Source organism: Cetorhinus maximus, chromosome 20 (assembly GCF_964194155.1).
Source record: "Cetorhinus maximus chromosome 20, sCetMax3.hap1.1, whole genome shotgun sequence".
Taxonomy (NCBI): Eukaryota; Metazoa; Chordata; class Chondrichthyes; order Lamniformes; family Cetorhinidae; genus Cetorhinus; species Cetorhinus maximus.
In genome coordinates, this window is record NC_135898.1 from 85189707 (window position 1) to 85209188 (window position 19482).

The following is a 19482-nucleotide window of genomic DNA, read 5'->3' on the forward strand; positions in this document are numbered from 1 at the left end:
GCCGTCAGCCTCCTCAAACTCAGTGAGGGCGATGATGTCGGCCGTCCCTCCCCCGGTCTGCCATCTCTCGCACCTGTTGTGCGCCAGCTTGGCCTGTTTGAAGAAGAAAGACAGGCCTGTGATGAGAAGGGATGGAGCAGAGGTTGGGTGAGATGAATGTCCCCTGCGTGTGGTGAGCCCTCCCCAGAAGGGCCAGAGGATGGAGCGTAAGCAACATGATAGATGGGATGGTGGTGATGTGAAAGTCTTGATGAGAGAACGAGTGTTGACATGTGTCCCCCGCTCAACCCCCACATGGTTGTGTGAGACCCCTGAAGAGAGTCGCTGTTTGAGTGCCTGATGCCATGATGAGAGTTTGATATTGGAGGGTGTTGAAGGATGACTTACCCTGGTGGAGCGGATGAAATCATTTATCCTCTTCCTGCACTGGGTGGCACTTCGGGCGCGGGTGTCAGTCATGCTGACCTGCTCCGCGACGACCTCCCAGGCCGGAGAGGTGAGGCTGCTGTGTTTGCTGCCGCTAACCCTGGGATAGAGCACTTGCCCGTGCGCCTGTACCCCTCTGATCAAGGCCTGGAGGGCCTGTTGCGCGGCGCTGCCTTCTCCTTCAGGCTCTCGGCCTTCCTCTCCTGGCTGCCAGGCATCTCTGGTGGGCTGAAGAGAGTGAGGTTGTGTGTTGGACTGACCTTTAAAGATGGCGCCCAGCTGATGGCGGGTGGACGAATCAGCTCCCGACCCGCCAGGTCATTTGGACCGACACGCTCCTCTCAGTAATTAATGCGCAGGATCGGCCGCGAGTTGCCGCCATTACGGACAGCGGGCTGGGCGCTGCAGAAACTGCCCCCCACCGCAATTAGTTTCATTGCGGGAAAATTCTGCCCTATGACCCTGGAAGTACTGAAAGAAAATTAAAGAAAAAAACATTTTATTTTCATGTCCCTGTGGTTTTAATTCCTCGGTTTTTGCTCACAGCAACGTCTTGGAGATTAATGCTCAGCCCCGGAAACTCCAGGCCAATCCTGGAGGGTTGGCATCCCCAGTGTGCTCCAACGTATCTAACGTACAATTAGTAACTTTCAAGCACACTCAATGTTGTTCAGAGTGAATGTGTCAGCACTTTTACACAGTAAGATCCTCTATACAACAGCGAGTTAAATAACCAGTGAGCCTGGTTGTTTTCTTGGTGCTGGTTGAAGATGCAATGTTGACCAGGTCATAATTCCTTCCCCACAACCAACCAAGTGACTTCCTCTGTGGGACTGAGCTAAACCACTGATGCTTCTGGAGCAGGTGACAAACTTTCTCTTTTGACACCACTTCCAGAGGTGAGAGATGAACCACCTGTAAGACAATAGGCTTCAGCTTTGTATCAAGCTCTGGGGCATGACAGAGGGAGGGAGAGAAAGAGATGTGGGGCTGCGTTTTATGGTGGTGAGGGGGGATGTGTTGGGGTGGGGGAGGCAAACTGCTCCCGCCCCGGAAGGAAAGTTGGCCATAACAGGCTGGGGGGGGGCGGGGGGGAGCTGGTGGGCTAAACGAGGCTGAGAGAGGGGCTTCCGCCCCCTCAGTGTAGGGAAGTCCTGCCCTCGGGGAGCTGATTGGCCGGCAGGTCCAACAGTCCCGGCAGCAGCAGGGCTCACCCAGTGGGCGCAACCAGGGCTGCAAGCAGGTCCACGAGGAAGATGGATGGCTGCCTCGAAAGGTAAGTCCCAGGGTTTTAGGGCGGGGAGGGATCCTGGACCCTGGAGTGGAGGGGGGGGGAGAGGGGAAATGGGTTTTGGAGGGCAGGTGGTGCAGAAAGAAGGGGGAAGGGCATGATGACATCTTCAGGGGGGGGCCTCCGCATGCACAGATGGCACCCCCTGAAAGAATTTCCCCACTTCCTTCCCACCTTTTTTTCCCACGTAGGTCATAAATAAAGGACTGCCCATGCCCACTGTACTATGGCCAGGACAGCATTTTATCCAGGTCAATAGCTTGTTAACAATCCTCATAGACCTTTATTATTTACTTATATATGGTTGGGGTGGGGGGGAGGGGGGTGCAGCTGATTTCAGTGTCCGCCTAGCGTGTTATGGTGGTCAGCTTGGGCGTGGGTGGGCAGGGGGTGGGCTATCTACCTAACCTATTTTACATGCCCCTCCCTCCCTGCCGAAAACACCCCCAGCGGGGGGCATGTAAAATCCAGCCTGTGCCTTCAATGTAATGATTAAGCAAACGGACTGCAAGCACCCAACGTTGGCCGGAATTTTCCAGCCTCACCCCCCCCGCCCCCCACCCACACACCGCCGCGGCATGTTCCCCCATGGCTGGGCCAGCGAGCCATTGAAATCTCCGTTCACATCGGAGGGATCGGAAGACCCCGTCGGCGTGAGGGGCTGGGAAATTCCAGCCGTTGCGTGGGAGAGATTTACAGTGGAGGTTTGTGAAGCAATAGAGAAAGGACTGTATACAGCGCCTTTCACAGCCTTAGAACGTCTCAAAGCATTTCAAAACCAAGGAAGTATTTTTGTAGTCCCCTGTTGGGAAACACGGCAGCCAATTTGTGCGCAGCAAGACCCCCAAATACAGCAACATGATCAAATAATTTGTTTTAGCGATTGTGGGATAAATATCGGACAGGGCACCGGGGCAAACTCCCCTGCTCCTTACAATCGTTCTCACGTGATCTTTTATGCCCACTTCAGTGGGCACTGGCATTGCCACATTTTTCAGGATTATCCAGGAATTGAAGATTAATCTCCAGGGCACTGACATGAGCAACGTCACCAGGGCATTTAAACAATGAGCATGATCAGTGCCGCACTGAAATGGCAGCCAGGATTCTGTGCTCAAGTCCCCAGAGTAGCACTTGTACCCACCACCTTCTGACTCCAAAGCAAGAGTACTAACCACTGAATCAAGGCTGGCACTCTCCACTGATGGAGTGAAGAGAGCGGGCAAGGTGACTGCAATTACTGAGTCATAATTGGTAATCCTTATATTCTGTCTCATCTGCTCCTCAGTGACATCACCTGAACGTACATCATCAGGTTTCAAATGTACACTGGTGACACTCAGCAGGTTTCACGTGTACACTGACAGCACTCAGCTCTATCTCAACATCACTTCTCTTGACTCCTCCATTGTTGCTGATTAGTCATGTTGCTTGTCTGACTTCCAGTATTGGATGATCCAAACTTTCCTCCAACTAAATATTGGGAAGATAAAAACCATTTGTCTTTGGTCCCCACCACAAACTCGTTCCTTGACCACCATTTCCATCCCTCTCCGTGGCAACTGTCTGAAGCTAAACCAAACAGTTTGCAATGTTAGGATTGTGTTTGAACCAGGGATAAGCATCCAACCATGTAACCGCACCATCACTAACTCAAACATTGCCTGACTCTCACCCTGCCTTAGCACATCTTAAACCCTCATATGTATTCATTATTACTACACTTGACTATTCCAATGTCCTCCTTGCCACTGCTTCTCATCCTAAAGCCCTCAAAAACAGATGCCCATTCAAAACTCTGCCCATATCAGAACTTGCTCCCTTGCATTTATCATCCCACTGCACACTGACTATATTGACTCCCAGTCTGTCAAAGTTTCAATTTGAAATTCCTGAACCTGGTTTTCAATTTCCTCTGTGACCTCTCCCCTCCCTATCTCTGTAATCTCTTCACTTCTGCAATCCTCTAAGAATTTGGTGCTGCAAAAATTTTGGCATCTTGCACACCCCAGATTTTAATTGCTCCACCATTGGTGGCCCTTCAGCTGCCTCGATCCTAATTCCATGGAATTCCCTCCCTACATCTCTCCACCTTCTACCTCGCTTGCTATACCCACTTTGACCAAGCTTTTGGCCATCAGTCTTGATATCTCCTTCTGTGGCTCAGTGTCAAAATTTTATTGATAATACTCTTGCTAAGCGTCTTGAGATGTTTGCTATGTAAAAAGCGCTATATAAATGAAAATTATTGTTGGTATTCTGTGTGAACCTTGAGGTCAGACTCAGGAGCCAACAGCAACAGGCCTAAGTGGGATATGTTCCAATAACAACTATTCCAACTATGTTTAAAATGGAACAAAAACAGAATTACCTGGAAAAACTCAGCAAGTCTGGCAGCATCGGCGGAGAAGAAATCAGTCAACGTTTCGAGCCTTCATGGCCCTTCGGCAGAACTGCAGCATAGTTTCAACAAGGGAGAAATATAAATTGGTTTAAGGTGGGTGGTGGGGGGGGGGGGGGGGAAGAGACACATTGAGGGTGTGGTGTGAGCAGATAATAATCAAAAGATGTCACAGACAAAAGGGTCAAAGAGGTGTTGAAGGTGGTGGTCTTTGTCTGAGAAAAGTGCTAATTAAGAATGGAAAACAGGATATTCAAAGTACAGCTCTAGTGGGGGTGGGGTGGAAAGACTAAAGGTTTTAGTTTTAGATTTAAAAATAATGGAAATAGGTGGGGAAAGAAGAATCTATATAAATTATTGAAAAAAAAAGCGGGTGGGGGGGGAAAAGAAACGGGGTGGGGATGGGGGGAGGGGGAGTTTAAGATCTAAAGTTGTTGAATTCAATATTCAGCCCGGAGGGCTGTAAAGTGCCTAGTCGGAAGATGAGGTGCTGTTCCTCCAGTTTGCGTTGGGCTTCACTGGAACAATGCAGCAAGCCAAGGACAGACATGTTGGCAAGAGAACAGGGTGGAGTGTTAAAATGGCAAGCGACAGGCAGGTTTGGGTCTTTCTTGCGGACAGACCGCAGGTGTTCCGCAAAACGGTCGCCCAGTTTACGTTTGGTCTCTCCAATGTAGAGGAGACCGCATTGGGAGCAACGAATGCAGTAGACTAAGTTAGGGGAAATGCAAGTGAAATGCTGCTTCACTTGAAAGGAGTGTTTGGGCCCTTGGACGGTGAGGAGAGAGGAAGTGAAGGGGCAGGTGTTGCATCTTCTGCGTGGGCATGGGGAGGTGCCATAGATGGGGGTTGAGGAGTAGGGGGTGATGGAGGAGTGGACCAGGGTGTCCCGGAGGGAACGATCCCTACGGAATGCCGCCAGGGGGGGTGAAGGGAAGATGTGTTTGGTGGTGGCATCATGCTGGAGTTGGCGGAAATGGCGGAGGATGATCCTTTGAATGCGAAGGCTGGTGGGGTGATAAGTGAGGACAAGGGAGACCCTATCATGTTATATCATATGAGTTTTTCCAGGTAATTCTGTTTTTGTTTTGGATTTCCAGCATCCGTAGTAGTTTTTTGTTTTTATCTCTGTGACCAGCTAAGGTCAGCTCTTAAAGGACAGGTTACATAGAAGTGGCTTCCTTTTCCTTGCATTTAGATGGCTGAGGGGTGAACTGCTCAAGGCATTTAAAATAATGAAAGGGTCGATAAGGAGAAACTATTTCCTCTGGTGGGTGAATGGGGAACGAAAGGGACACAGAGTTAAAACTACAGCCAGGTAATTTTGGAGTGAAATTAGAAAGCAGATTTTCACATTAAGGGTAGTGGAAATCAGGAACTCTCTCCCCATTAGCTGTGGAAGATCGTGGTCAAGTGGAGCTCTCAACACTGAGATTGGAAGATTTTTGCTGGGTATCAAGGAATGCAATGCAAAGGTGGGCCAATGATTCTGATGCACAGATCAGTCATGGTCCTGTTGAAGGGCAGAGTAGGCTGGAGGGCTGAAATAGCCTCTTTCTGTTCCTATACAGGCAAAGATTTGTCACTTATGTCAATTTTCCATTCTCATTAAGGTGAGGGATGTTTGAAGGAAAGGCTTGAATTTATACAGCACTTCACCACGTCCTCAGAATCATTTCAAAGATATTTATGTACAATTTTTTCCTGCATTCTTTCAAGGGGTGTGGGTGTTGCTGGCAAGGCCTGCATTTTTTTGCCATCCCCAATTGCCCTTGAACTGAGCAGCTTGGCACACCATTTCAGAGGGCAGTCAAGAGTCAACCACATCATTGTGGGTCTGGAGTCACATGTAGGCCAGACCAGATAAGGACAGCGGATTTCCTTCCCCTAAAGGGCATCAGTGAACCGGACAGGGTTTTGTGACAATCAATGATAGTTTCATGGTCACCATTACCGAGCCCAGCTTTCAATTCCAGATTTATCAACTGAATTTAAATTCCACTGGCTACCTTGTAGTCCAGTAACATTACCGCTACACCACCATCTTCCCTGTAAGTAAGTGATCACTTTGAAGCACAGTGACTGCTGATGTGCAAGTAAACGCCACAGCCAATCTGCACACAGTAAGATCCCACCAAGATCCCTGGGTGAATGACCAGTTAGCAACAACAACTTCCATTTATATAACAGCTTTAACATAGCAAAACAGCCCAAGGCACTTCTCTCTCTCTTCACGTAATGTCCTTGTCTTTTGAGAGTTGTTTGAGGTGAGGAGGCAAGCCAAGAACGTCTTCAGCAAGTATAAAGATTGAATCTGCACTGTCAGTGTTATTGTACCACACTCTAGCCATCCAAGCTAACCAAGGCACTTCACAGAAGCATTTTAAAACAAAATTTGACACTGAGCCACATGAGGGTATGTTCTGTCACATGACCAAAAGCTTGGTCAAAGAGGTGGGTTCTAAGGAGGGAAGAGAGAAGGGGAGAGATTTAGGGAAGGAATTTCAGAGCTTACTGGTGTAAAGTGGAACACTTTCCCTTTCGTGAATTAGTGCCAGCAACAAGGTGGGTGTCTCTGCTCAGGAGTGGATGTATCTCTGGAAATGTTATGGGTTTGAGCCCCGCTCCAGACAGTCCTGGCAAATGAAGGTGAGAGGATGATGAGGAGGAGGAGAATTAGGAAGAGAAAAGTGACGATGAAGAGGAGGATGAGGGGGGGCATGATGAGGAGGAATTGGATGAGGATGAAGCCTACCGACTCCCACAGCTACCTCGACTACAACTCCTCACACCCCGCTTCCTGTAAAGACTCCATCCCATTCTCTCAGTTCCTTCGCCTCTGTCGCATCTGTTCTGATGACGCTACCTTCAAAAACAGCTCCTCTGACATGTCCTCCTTCTTCCTTAACTGAGGTTTTCCATCCACGGTCGTTGACAGGGCCCTCAACCGTGTCCAGCCCATATTCCGCGCATCCTCCCTCACGCCTTCTCCTCCTTCCCAGAAACATGATAGGGTCCCCCTTGTCCTCACTTATCACCCCACCAGCCTCCGCATTCAAAGGATCATCCTCCGCCATTTCCGCCAACTCCAGCATGATGCCACCACCAAACACATCTTCCCTTCACCCCCCTTGACGGCATTCCTTAGGGATCGTTCCCTCCGGGACACCCTGGTCCACTCCTCCATCACCCCCTACTCCTCAACCCCCACTTATGGCACCTCCCCATGCCCACGCAGAAGATGCAACACCTGCCCCTTCACTTCCTCTCTCCTCACCGTCCAAGGGCCCAAACACTCCTTTCAAGTGAAGCAGCATTTCACTTGCATTTCCCCTAACTTAGTCTACTGCATTCGTTGCTCCCAATGCAGTCTCCTCTACATTGGAGAGATCAAACGCAAACTGGGCGACAGTTTTGCGGAACACCTGCGGTCTGTCCGCAAGAAAGACCCAAACCTCCCTGTCGCTTGCCATTTTAACACTCCACCCTGTTCTCTTGCCAACATGTCTGTCCTTGGCTTGCTGCATTGTTCCAGTGAAGCCCAACGCAAACTGGAGGAACAGCACCTCATCTTCCGACTAGGCACTTTACAGCCCTCCGGGCTGAATATTGAATTCAACAACTTTAGATCTTAAACTCCCCCTCCCCCCATCCCCACCCCGTTTCTTTTCCCCCCCCACCCGCTTTTTTTTTTCAATAATTTATATAGATTCTTCTTTCCCCACCTATTTCCATTATTTTTAAATCTAAAATTAAAACCTTTAGTCTTTCCACCCCACCCCCACTAGAGCTGTACTTTGAATATCCTGTTTTCCATTCCTAATTAGCACTTTTCTCAGACAAAGACCACCACCTTCAACACCTCTTTGACCCTTTTGTCTGTGACATCTTTTGATTATTATCTGCTCACACCACACCCTCAATGTGTCTCTTCCCCCACCCCCCCCACCCACCTTAAACCAATTTATATTTCTCCCTTGTTGAAACTATGCTGCAGTTCTGCCGAAGGGCCATGAAGGCTCGAAACGTTGACTGATTTCTTCTCCGCCGATGCTGCCAGACTTGCTGAGTTTTTCCAGGTAATTCTGTTTTTGTTTTGTTTTGGATTTCCAGCATCCGCAGTAGCTTTTAGCTTTTTGTTTTTATGTTTAAAATGGGCTGATCAAAGACACAATAATTACCCTCCAGGGGATAGAGTTCTCCAAAACTCAATATTAACTAAATGACTTGCAACTATGATCATCACCCGAAGATAAAATACACAACCAATCGATTGCCACTAAGTGAGGCACCACTGAGGAAACACTTAACAGGTATTTTACCAAACGCAGTGAATTCGGCCAAGCACATCCAAGGGACAACATGAAACAGTGATCAATTTCTATCGTAAAAAATGTATATATATTTTTAAAGCCGTGGACCATGATTGCTTTTTTCCTTATTGTCTTGACCCTGGTTACACAGCTGCCTGGAACAAGATCCACAGCAATCAAGAATCATTGATTCAACTACAAGAAATCGATCAATTAGGTCACGAGGTGAAAGCTACCAATCTACTTAAAAAGGTACGAATTGTCCAAACAGCACTCGCTGTTCAAGATATTTCCTCCATTGTCAAGCAGAAAGATATACAAGAGAAAAAAAAGGTAAGCAGGCAGCAGGTGAAGGATTCGTTTTTCGGAGAGACAATCTGAATTAGCAGCTCCTTTTACTTGTTAATGGGGAACGCCAGGCTCAGATTGGGCTAAGTGCTGGCACCTTACCAAAGGTGAAATGCCCTTCAGCACAATATATACCATCCAAACGCCATGATTAGATCCCAGTCTGTAACTCACACCCAGATACCTGTTAATCTATGTGTAAATCATCCAAACCCCACAATGAAATTTAAGCCTGTAACTCATTCCAGGCTATTTTTTATTCTATATATAAAGCATGTGATGAATATCTAATTCATGGTTCATGTTAATATTTTAGAGGCAATGTTTAGTTCTGGAAAGATTAAATCTTAGAAAATGGGATAAATGCAACTAAAGCACCTTGGAGTCTATTACACTTAAAAGGTTGGGGCCTTGTTGACTTAAGGAGTTAACAGCTAGAACGGTAAGATCCAAAAACAACAAGTGGGCTTACTTAGCTGGAGAGCTGGAGATGTGATGGCTACACTGCTTTGCAAAGAGGTGCAGTCCAGAGAGATGTTTTGTTTTGGGAGTTAGAGCTAAATTTAGTTTAGAAGCATTCAGTGAATCCTGAAATGCTATGTCATCATGGACATGGGTGGAGCTTAAGAGGGTCCTCTGGTTTCAATTTAGCTGAGTGTTCTGCAACATGGGAATAAGCTATACTGAAAGGGTTCTGCTGTTAGCAAGCTCTGTGCAGTTAGGGCTCAGAAAAGCCATTCGGTGTAGCTGAGGGTTGCAGTTTGGACCTTGTGTGGTTTGCAGCTCAAAAGAAGCCTGGGAGCCATTTAGTTAGGGCTCAGGATAAGTCATGAGGAGCTGAGAAGGTGACTGAAGGTCACTGGTTCTGTGCTGGAGACAGCTAGGGCTCAGAGAAACTTTGGGGGCCATTTATAGCTCGGTACAGCTGGGAGGCTGGAGTTCAGAGAAACACAGGGGCTGTGCCAGCTTAGTGAAGCTAGATGTCAGCAAAAGAGTTGGAAGTTTGCAGGTAATTAGAGATGGGAGTGCAGCTTTGTGAATCCCGTGGAACAAAGTCTCAAGAGAAGAGATTGAACCATTGGGAGATGAGCAGTCATTGTGGCAGTCCAAGTTGGAGCAGTTTTCAAGGACTTCAAAGGCTAGATCTTAGAAAGCGAAAAGTTGAAATCCCTGGTGAGGGAACAGTTTTAAATGAGATTTTGTGACACACAGTGGTCACTGGCATCTGGTAGGTTGCTGAGAAATCTGAGATCTGACTTGGTTACAGCTACCATTTAATTTGCAGTGTGGTGTATTCAACCACAGTTTGCCTGTTAATTCACATTTACCTCATGTTAATTATGAATTTTAGAGTATGAGATAGATATTTTAGATTGTTTCACTTTTTACTGACTTTGTACAATAAAGTTAATTTTGTTTGTTTAAAACCATGGAATCTTGTAGCTTTATTTTTCTAGTGGGTAACATGGATTTTAAACTTTGTCTACTTTTAAACAAAATGTTGGTCCCTAACCAGATTGTAACAACCTTCTGAACCCCTTGATTAGATTCCAGCCTGTAACTCACCCCTGGATATCTGTTATTCTATAGGTAAATCATCCAACTCCTTCAATTAAATTTTAGCCTGTAACTCATTGCCGGGTATTTGTTAAGCTATTGTCACGTAAGTATAATTGTCATAATATCATTGTGATTTATTGTAAAAGTAGGTTAATAGTGGGGTTTGGATAGTTGTATGTGTGTGTTTTAATTGCATTGGAGACAGCTGGTCTGGAGGCTTTGACTCATCAAAAGAAGCTAGGTTTGAAATGCTAAATACGTAAACATGGCTGAAGTCTTAGAATGTAAGGCAAGGAGAATTTGCATTTTTAGATAAATCAGGGAAGTTTGAATTTCAAAGAGATGTTAGGATATTTGCACCTGGCCAGAGAAGCTGGGCCAAGCAGTGTGTTTATTTTTCCCAAAGGTTACTGACAATATTGGCACCATGAAAAGATTTATATTATGGGAGAGTACATTTTCAAAGACATTTGGGACAATGGAATTTACAGATTGAAAAGAAAGAAAACGTATACAAGGGGGAATGAAAGGCTATGTAAAGAGGGGCCCTGTGACATCTCGTAGGAGTTTGCAAAACAGCCTCAGAAACACTTCCAGCGATGTTTGCATGAGTTTGCTGCATCCGGTCCTTAAAGGTGATAATTGCGCTGGCCTGGTTTTCTAAATGTAAAACCTGTTTTTTGACTGTTGCCTTACAAGGGAGCATTTGGGAGTCAGGTTAGGTAGGAAGTTTAGTATTTACTATAGTATTAAGTAACTGGAATTATATGTATGTGTTTGACATATTTTCTTTTGTTAATAAATATTTTAGTTTAGTTCTTTAAAAATCCCTGATGGTCTTGGTGGACTTATTACTTCTGAATTCAATGCACGCATCTCGAACTAAATACAAATTTCAAAACCATCGTGGTAGCAGGATCAAGTTTCCCTCGTGGATTTGATCCGTCTGGCACACATCATCTGCCACATCATAACACTGTATATAAACCACCTGAACCAATGATTCCAGTCTGTAACTCACTCCTGGGTATCTGTTATTCTACATATAAACCATCTGAACCCCACATTTAGATTCCAGCCTGTAGCTTAATTCCAGATCTCTGTTTTTCTATATATAAATCCCCTGAACTCCTTGATTAGATTCCAGCCTGTAACTCACTCCCGGATCTAATATATCAACGGGATTAGACAAAAGTCATGGATTTTTGAAAGGGGAATCATTTTTGACAAAACTTCTGGAGTTTTTTGGGGACGTGACTAGCAGGATAGATAAGGGAGAACCAGTGGATGTGGTGTATTTGGACTTTTAGAAAGCTTTTGATATGGTCCCACATAAGAAGCTAGTGTGCAAAATTAAAGCACATGAGATTGGGGGTAATATATTGGCATGGATTGAGAATTGGTGAACAGACAGGAAACAGAGAGTATGAACAAGTGGGTATTGTTCAGAATAGCAGGTTGGGGTACCACAGGGTCAATGATTTGGATGAAGGAACCAAATGTAATATTTCCAAGTTTGCTGATGACACAAAACTAGGTGGGAATGTGAGTGGTGAGGAGGGTGTTAAGAAGCTTCAAGGTGATTGAGACAGATCGAGCGAGTGAGCAAATGCATGGCAGATGCAGTATAACATGGATAAGTGTGAAGTCATCCACTTTGGTAGGAAAATCAGAATGGCAGAGTATTATTTAAATGGTGATAGATTGGGAAATGTTTATGTACAAAGGAACCTCGGTGACCTTGTACACCAGTCACTGTAAGCCAGCATGTAGGTGCAGCAAGCAGTTATGAAGGCAAATGATATGTTGGCCTTCATTGCAAGACGACTTGAGTACAGGAGCAAAGATGTCTTACTGCAGCTGTACAGGGCCTTGATGAGACCCACACCTGGAGTATTGTATGCAGTTTTGGTCTCCTTACCCTCTATACTTGCTATAGAGGGAGTGCAGCAAAGGTTCACCAGACTGATTCCTGGGATGGCAGGATTGTTGTACAAGGAGAGATTGGGTAAACTAGGCCTGTATTCTGAAAGTGAGAGGGGATCTCATTGCAACATATAAAATTCTCACAGGGCTGGACAGATTGGATGCAGGGATGATGTTTCCTCTGGCTGGGGGATCTATAACAAGGGGTCACAGTTTCAGGATATGGGGTAGGCCACTTAGGACTGAGATGAGGAGAAATCTCTTCACTCAGAGGGTGGTGAACCTATGGAATTCTCTACCTCAGAGGGATGTGGAGGCCAAGTCACTGAATATATTTAAGAAGGAAATAGATTTCTAGACTCTAAAGGCATCAAGGGGTATGGGGAGAATGCAGGAGTATGGCGTTGAGGTAGAGCATCAGCCATGATCATATTGAATGGTAGAGCAGGCTCGAAGGGCCGAATGACCTACTCCTGCTCCTATTTTCTGTGCTTCTATGTTCTATGGGTGTCTGTTATTCTTGATATCCACCACCAGAATCCCTCGATTAGATTCCAGTCTGTAACTTTCTCCAGGGTATCTGTTATTCTATATCTAAACCCTCCTGAACTCCTCGGTTAGATTCTGGGTTGTTTCTCACTCCTGGGCATCTTATTCTATATATAAAGCACCCCCTGCACCGCCGCCCCCTCCAGACCCCTCGATTAGATTCCGGCTGTTCACTCACTCCTGGATATCTATTATTCTATATATAAACCACCTTGAACCCTTCGACTAGATTCCAGACTGTAACTCACTCCTGAGTATCTGTTATTTTGGACTATTATTAGTACAGGCTGTGTTCCCCATCTCACTGACAAGTTGTTTAAAAACGTTTTTCTTACTTGCTCTGGTGCTTGGAGCCCTGTAGGTGAGCATGAAACTGTTCCACTGAGTTGAGGATCACATTACAGATGTTGCAGGTGTAGCTGCTTTTCAAAGCTGTAGAAGGAGAAAAGAGAAAAAGAAAATTGAGCCTCTCACCTTGCTGAGTTGGGTTTATGCCTGAGTGCCAGGATTGGCTGAAGTTCAGTCATCTCCCCTCCCCTTTACACCTCTCTGCCATTCTCAGCTCCTTGAAAATTGGAGTGAGCGTATGGCTCAGGGCATCATTTCCGCACCTGTTAAACCAGAAGATGGAGGGTTCAAACCCCACTCTGGACAGTCCCACCAGGCCAAGACTCTGAATTTCAGATTACCATCCACTGAGATACCTGAGTGTGACCTCCTGCCTCATCATGCAGATTGTGGGAACATATGGATGTATATTGATTCTTAAGGACTGTTTATCAGCCTAGAAATCCTTCCATTACTACACAGTGTTCTCCTAGGGAAGAGTGTGAAGATGCACACATGCCAGATTGGCAATCAGACAGTGAATTCTTCCACTACTTCATACTATTTCCAGCAGTTCCTTTAACCTATTGTTGCTTAATATCTGTTTCTCTTCATGGAACACCCTGGGAGATTTACTCAGTTCAAGGTCAGTATAACTTATGCCACTGCAGCACCCAATGAAAGAACAGTTCAGTCACAACATGTTTTACTTTCTATTCTCACTCTCCCCGTGAGTAAGCCTCTGCTCCATTCCGGAATGGTCACCCCCATCACCCCCACATCATAGCCCGCCCACTCCCAACTCGGTGGGGCTCGAGGGTTCAATGTGCCCTCAACCACAAACCGGGAGGGCAGGCTCTTAAAAATCAAGCCAAGGTTGTAAATGCTTTCCACCAGAAATATTCAAATGACCTCATATTTTCGTCATCTTTATAGCTATTATTGTTGGGGTTAGTGATGAATTGATGCTTTGTTTTGGATTCTGCAAATCCTACACAACTGAACTTGGGTCTGAGGTGTCCTTAACTGAGCCATAAAAAGTGTAAATAAAGCAGGGGTTAAAATTCAAAAAGCAAATAAGTTATGTTAAATTTATATAGAGCCATGATTAGACCCCGCCGTATTGTTCTGGTCTCCGTATTACAAAAAGTGGGTGTAGAGGTACTGGAGAAGAGGTTTATAAGAATAATATCAGAACTGAGAGGTTAGACCAGTCAGAAAAGTTAGGACAGGCTCGGTCTTTTGACCTCTGACCTGATCAAGATCTCCAAAATTAGGAAGGGGTTTTGATTGAGTGGACAAAGAGAAGCTGTTTCCTCTTCTGGGGGAGACCAGAACTAGAGGTGATAAATATAAGATATCCAGTAAGGAACCCAGCAGAAACTTCTGTACTGAGAGAATAGTTAGGATGTGGAACTTGCTATCACAAGGAGTGGTTGAGTAGAATGACAGATGCATTGAAGGGAAAACAATAAAAATATGAGGGAGAAAAGAATAGGTTATATTGATAGGGTGAGATGAAGTAAAGTAGGAGGTCATTAGTCAGAAACACAAACATCAGCAAAGACCAGTTTCCGTGCTGCAAAATTCTATGTAATCTGTTTCTCACATTTATGAAAGGATCTTATAACCTTGTGATAGTGAAAAATGTTCTTACTAAGTCTGTGAAATGCCCTGTGATTTTATAAGTGGGACTGGCTGCTCGGAATGTGGCTCGAGACCAGGAAACGGGATTCAGTTAGGCAGCGGTGAGATACTTTCATTGGAGAGAATTGGTTTGGATTCTGGAAGGATGAGATTAAGTGGGTCAAAGGCCCTTCTTCATCTTCACCAATCATGAGTGAACACTAAGCTGCAAGTTCCTGATTATGGGATGCTCGCTGTTTCATAACGGGCTGCTAGTCTGCATCTGATGTATTGAAGGACTAATTCTGTTTTAATCACACAGCAGCACATAGATACTGAATCACCTACAAGACATCAAGTTGGAAGGACTTAATTAGTCTGGAGAGAATGCAGAGATTTACAAGAATGTTGCCGGGGCTGGAAAATTGCAGCTATGAGGAGAGATTAGATAGGCTAGGATTGGTTTCCTTAGAACAGAGGAGGCTGAGGAGTGACTTAATTGAGGTGTACAAAATTATGGGGGGCCTAGATAGGGTAGACAGGAAAGACATGTTTCCCCTAGCTGAAGGGTCAATTACCAGGGGGCATAGAATTAAGGTGATTGGTAGAAGGATTAGAGGGGACATGAGGAAAAGCTTTTTCACCCAGAAGGTGGTGGGCATCTGGAATTCACCACCTAGGTTGGTGGTTGAGGCTGAAACGCTCAATTCATTTAAAAGGTACCTGGATCTGCACCTGAAGTGGTGTAACCTGCAAGGCTACAGACCAGGTGCTAGAAAGTGGGATTAAAATGAGCGACTTGTTTTTTTCTCTTTTTGGCTAGTGCAGACACGATGGGCTGAATGGCCTCTCTCTGCACTGTAACTTTTCTATGGTTTTGGAAGAAAAAATCTGATCAATTATCTTATATGAACAGTATCTCTTCTAGATGGTCACAGTTGACACGAATCTTGGCATTGAGTGTTGGCTATTCCGCCTGGTGTATCATTATACCCAAGCTACATTCTATGGGCGAAATTTTATGACAACCCCACACCCACCTGTAGGTTTGAAGACGGGGGAGCTCAAAAAATGCAGCACATGATCTGACCACTGCCTATCCATCCGCCCCGACCTGTCTCCCATTTTACGGGGACCAAAGGAGGCGTCAGGCAGTCCATCTGTCCTTGGGCCGATTGAGGCCCTTAAATGGCCAATTAATGGCCACTCAAGTACCTCATCCTACCCCTGCTGCTATCTCACCCCTGATTGGGGGAGGCCCATGCCAGGTGGATAGCTGGGCAGACTTACTGCAAGGGCTGGTGTCAGGAAAAGTTGGGGGGGGGAGTGGGAGCCTCCTTTGGGGATCCCCTGTGCCCATTGGAGGCACACTCCCACAAGGCCATACCCCCTTGTTCTTCAGCTGGAAATTCTGTACCATTGCCTACAAGACTGATTCATCTCTACGTGCCTATCTCATCATGTGAAGTCAACACCACCGGAAAAGTAAATTATCCAGCATCGGTTTTCAACCTGCCGACCTCTGTGAAGGAATACCTCGTTGGATTTTGATTCTGGACTCCGGAACTCACATGAAACAATATTTATTTTCTCTGCGGTCTTTGTACTGTAAAACCTTCTTTTCTCTATCCCTCTCTTTATTGTCTGAGTGTGGCAGGGACACTGTGAGCTCCCTGTTCGTGTTCTGAGTGTGTGCAAATAAACAAACCCTTTGAGTTCATCCTATTTCGAGATTGCTGTGGGGTTATCAATTGAAAACCGGATCGCAACAAAACCGAGGGGTTGGGAAATATACCACCATTTATAAAGAGGGAAGCAAATCAAAATATCTTTCTGTTAATGGCCGGGCGGCGAGAGGAGAAATTAGTGCTGTTTAAATTAACCCCCTCCAGTCCGTAATAAGGGATTCTACACACGGTACACATGGTACCTTCTTTCTGGGATTGCACCTTGCTCCAGCCAGCAGGCATCGGAATCCAGTTAGATTTTTCGAATTTGAGGGAGCTTAGTTAATAAAAGCTTATCTGCTGCAAAGTTTAAGCAGGATCAGAAATTAAACAGCAGACTGCAGGTGGTTTCACCCCAAGTTGAACTCCACAGACAGTAGAACTCGTTACTGCTGAAGCTAAATACTGCAGACTGGCCTGGGAAGAAAGAGGATCAGCTCCTACCAGCTAGAGGAAGCCTGTAAAAAAAAAAGTGTTTGCTTTCATTTTTGAAGTCTTCAGTCATTTTCCCACCCAAATCGCTGTTTTGTGGGTGGAGCTTAGGGCTAAAAGCGGGAAATTCAGAACGAGCTCAACAGCAGCATCATTGCAGTCAAGCGGGAACCTATTCCCAGCTAAGATAGTGGCCATTGAAGGTAATGCACTCAGAGCTAAATTAACTCTAAACGAGCTGGAGAAAACTTGAATAGCTGTCAAAGAGTATTAAAGTTCCTTCAAAAAGCTAAATGATGACCACAAAATTTCCAACACTCAGTTGGAAAGCAACGGATCTCCGACCTGAATTTACCCTGTTCTGACAACACGTCAGGCTACGTTTACTGGACCACTGTAGAAACACGCGCTGGGAGGCTTCTTAGTCAAACAACATGAACTTTATTTACATGAGAGCTTCCGTGGTTGCTTGTATATACAGCCATTTTTCCAAGGAAGCCCTTCCCTAGAATTTAATCCTCCGCGCTAGCCACAGATTGGTTGAACAAATCACGTGACTCCCTACTCAGTTGCACTGATCTTAAAGTGACAGTCATCACAACCACAATATTCCCGAACCAGGTATAAAAGCCATTCAAATCAAAATTTCTATAGGCAATGAAGGCCTCCACAGGCTGAACACATCAGGTCTATCCAACAGCCATCTTAAAATTCCAGAAAAAATATGGTCAACAGCCAAAAGATCAATTATGGGTGAAGCTCAACTTCAGAATATGCCATCTGGAATTCATGTCTTTTAGACAACAAGCGACAGAGACCACTGACCAATTCATAAGTAGATCCAGAGGCAAGGGGTGTCCATGCGACTTCACGGCAGCAGAGCTAGCCGACAGAATTACTCAGCTCGTGATAGCATCTACTCCAAAGGGAGCACTCCAAAGGCACATCTTGGACCAACCATGGAACCAGTAGTGCAAAGCTGGCACAAGTACAAAGCCATACTAATGGGTAGACAGAGTTTACAGGCTTTGCGTAATTCATCCATCGTTGACACGATAGCCAATGCAGGCAAGCCTAGTAAGCAAGGTGGATGGTGCCAGCTCATGCATTTTTTTTCATTATTCGTTCATGGGATGCGGGCGTTGCTGGTTCGACCAGCATTTGTCGCCCATCCCTAATAATAAGGTGCTACGTTTGTGCCAACTTCTACCGGACTCACTCCTTCACTCTACTACCCCCTTGTGACTCCTCCTACATCATAATGTGGACAGCACTGTTTCCCCAGTCCCACATTAACCCTTAGAATCCCGAACACCCTAATACCACAACCAGAAACACCAAGTAGCCCTATTGCGACTAGAACGTGGTCTAAGGTGCAACATAACCAAAGTATCCGTAACCAGCACTCTGAAAATGTACAGCAGCCTCCAGTAAATATCATCATAACTAAAGGTGGCTGGATAAGCAAACGCCAATACATTTCAGAGACTTGTAAGTTTATTTATGTGTTAAAGTTCATTCAGACATAATATTATTTTGAAACACAAACAGAAACAGAAATACCTGGAAAAACTCAGCAGGTTTGGCAGCATCGGTGGAGAAGGTACATTTATGTCGAAGAAAAAGAACATAAATATTTCCACCCACCTTTGCAGCCTAACGTCAATGAGGTCAACCCAATATGCTACCACCACCCTGCTCAGGACAAACCAACTCCGCACAGACTGATGAGAATCCGATTTGGGGTCTCCTGCTCACTGGGTAGAGTTAGTGAGCTTCCAGTCATGAGCTGCAACTACATCCTGGTCTTTCTCTTTTCCACTGCTGGGCATGTTGTTTAGTTGGAAAGTTCATGGTGAAGACAGGATTGAGCTCAGCACAAGACTCTATACCTCTCCCATCTCCTTTACGACGCCCCTTAAAACTCAATAACCAAGCTTTTGGTCATCCTCCTAATATCTCCTTCTGTGGCTCCGTGTCAACGTTTGCTTTATAATAATCCTGCGAGGTTCCTTGGGCGATTTTATTTAGTTAAAAGTGCTATATAAACACAAATAGTTGTTGCTGTGGAGATGCAGATGGATTTAGGGAAGGAATTTTAGACTGCAGGATCTAGGCAGCTTGTTTAAATTCATTCCTGGGATGTGAGCATTGCTGTCAAGGCCAGCATTTACTGCCCCTCCCTAATTGCCCTTGAGAAGGTCATGGGGAGCCGCAGTTGTGGTGCAGAGAAACACGCTGTTCTTTTTTTACTGCAGCTGTTTGATACAACTGAACGCAGTTTTCCTGTGGATCTGGAGTCAAGTGTAGGGCAGACCAGGTAAGGACAGCAGACTCCATCTCCTGAAGGTCACTGGTGCCCGTCAATGGTGGAGTGATTAAAATCAGGAATGTTCAAAAGTCCAGAACTGGAGGAACCACTCATGGGATGTGGGTGTTGCTGGCTGGGCCAGCATTTATTGTCTAATCCCTAATTGGTCTTGTTTAGAGGGCATTTGAGAGTCAACCACATTGCTGTGGGTTTGGAGTCACATGTAGGACAACAGATTTCCTTCC

General features: G+C 45.6%; 1 protein-coding gene across 2 annotated transcripts in view; it reads right to left on the minus strand.

The window, feature by feature from the left end:
• The window catches only part of LOC144694539 (zinc finger matrin-type protein 4), a 402800-nt gene that overhangs the window by 86203 nt on the left and 297115 nt on the right, over window positions 1-19482 (minus strand). For both annotated transcript variants that reach the window (XM_078565096.1, XM_078565095.1), the window contains exon 6: window positions 13150-13246. In XM_078565096.1, coding sequence (XP_078421222.1) covers window positions 13150-13246 — 97 coding nt within the window. The remainder of the gene's footprint in view (window positions 1-13149; window positions 13247-19482) is intronic.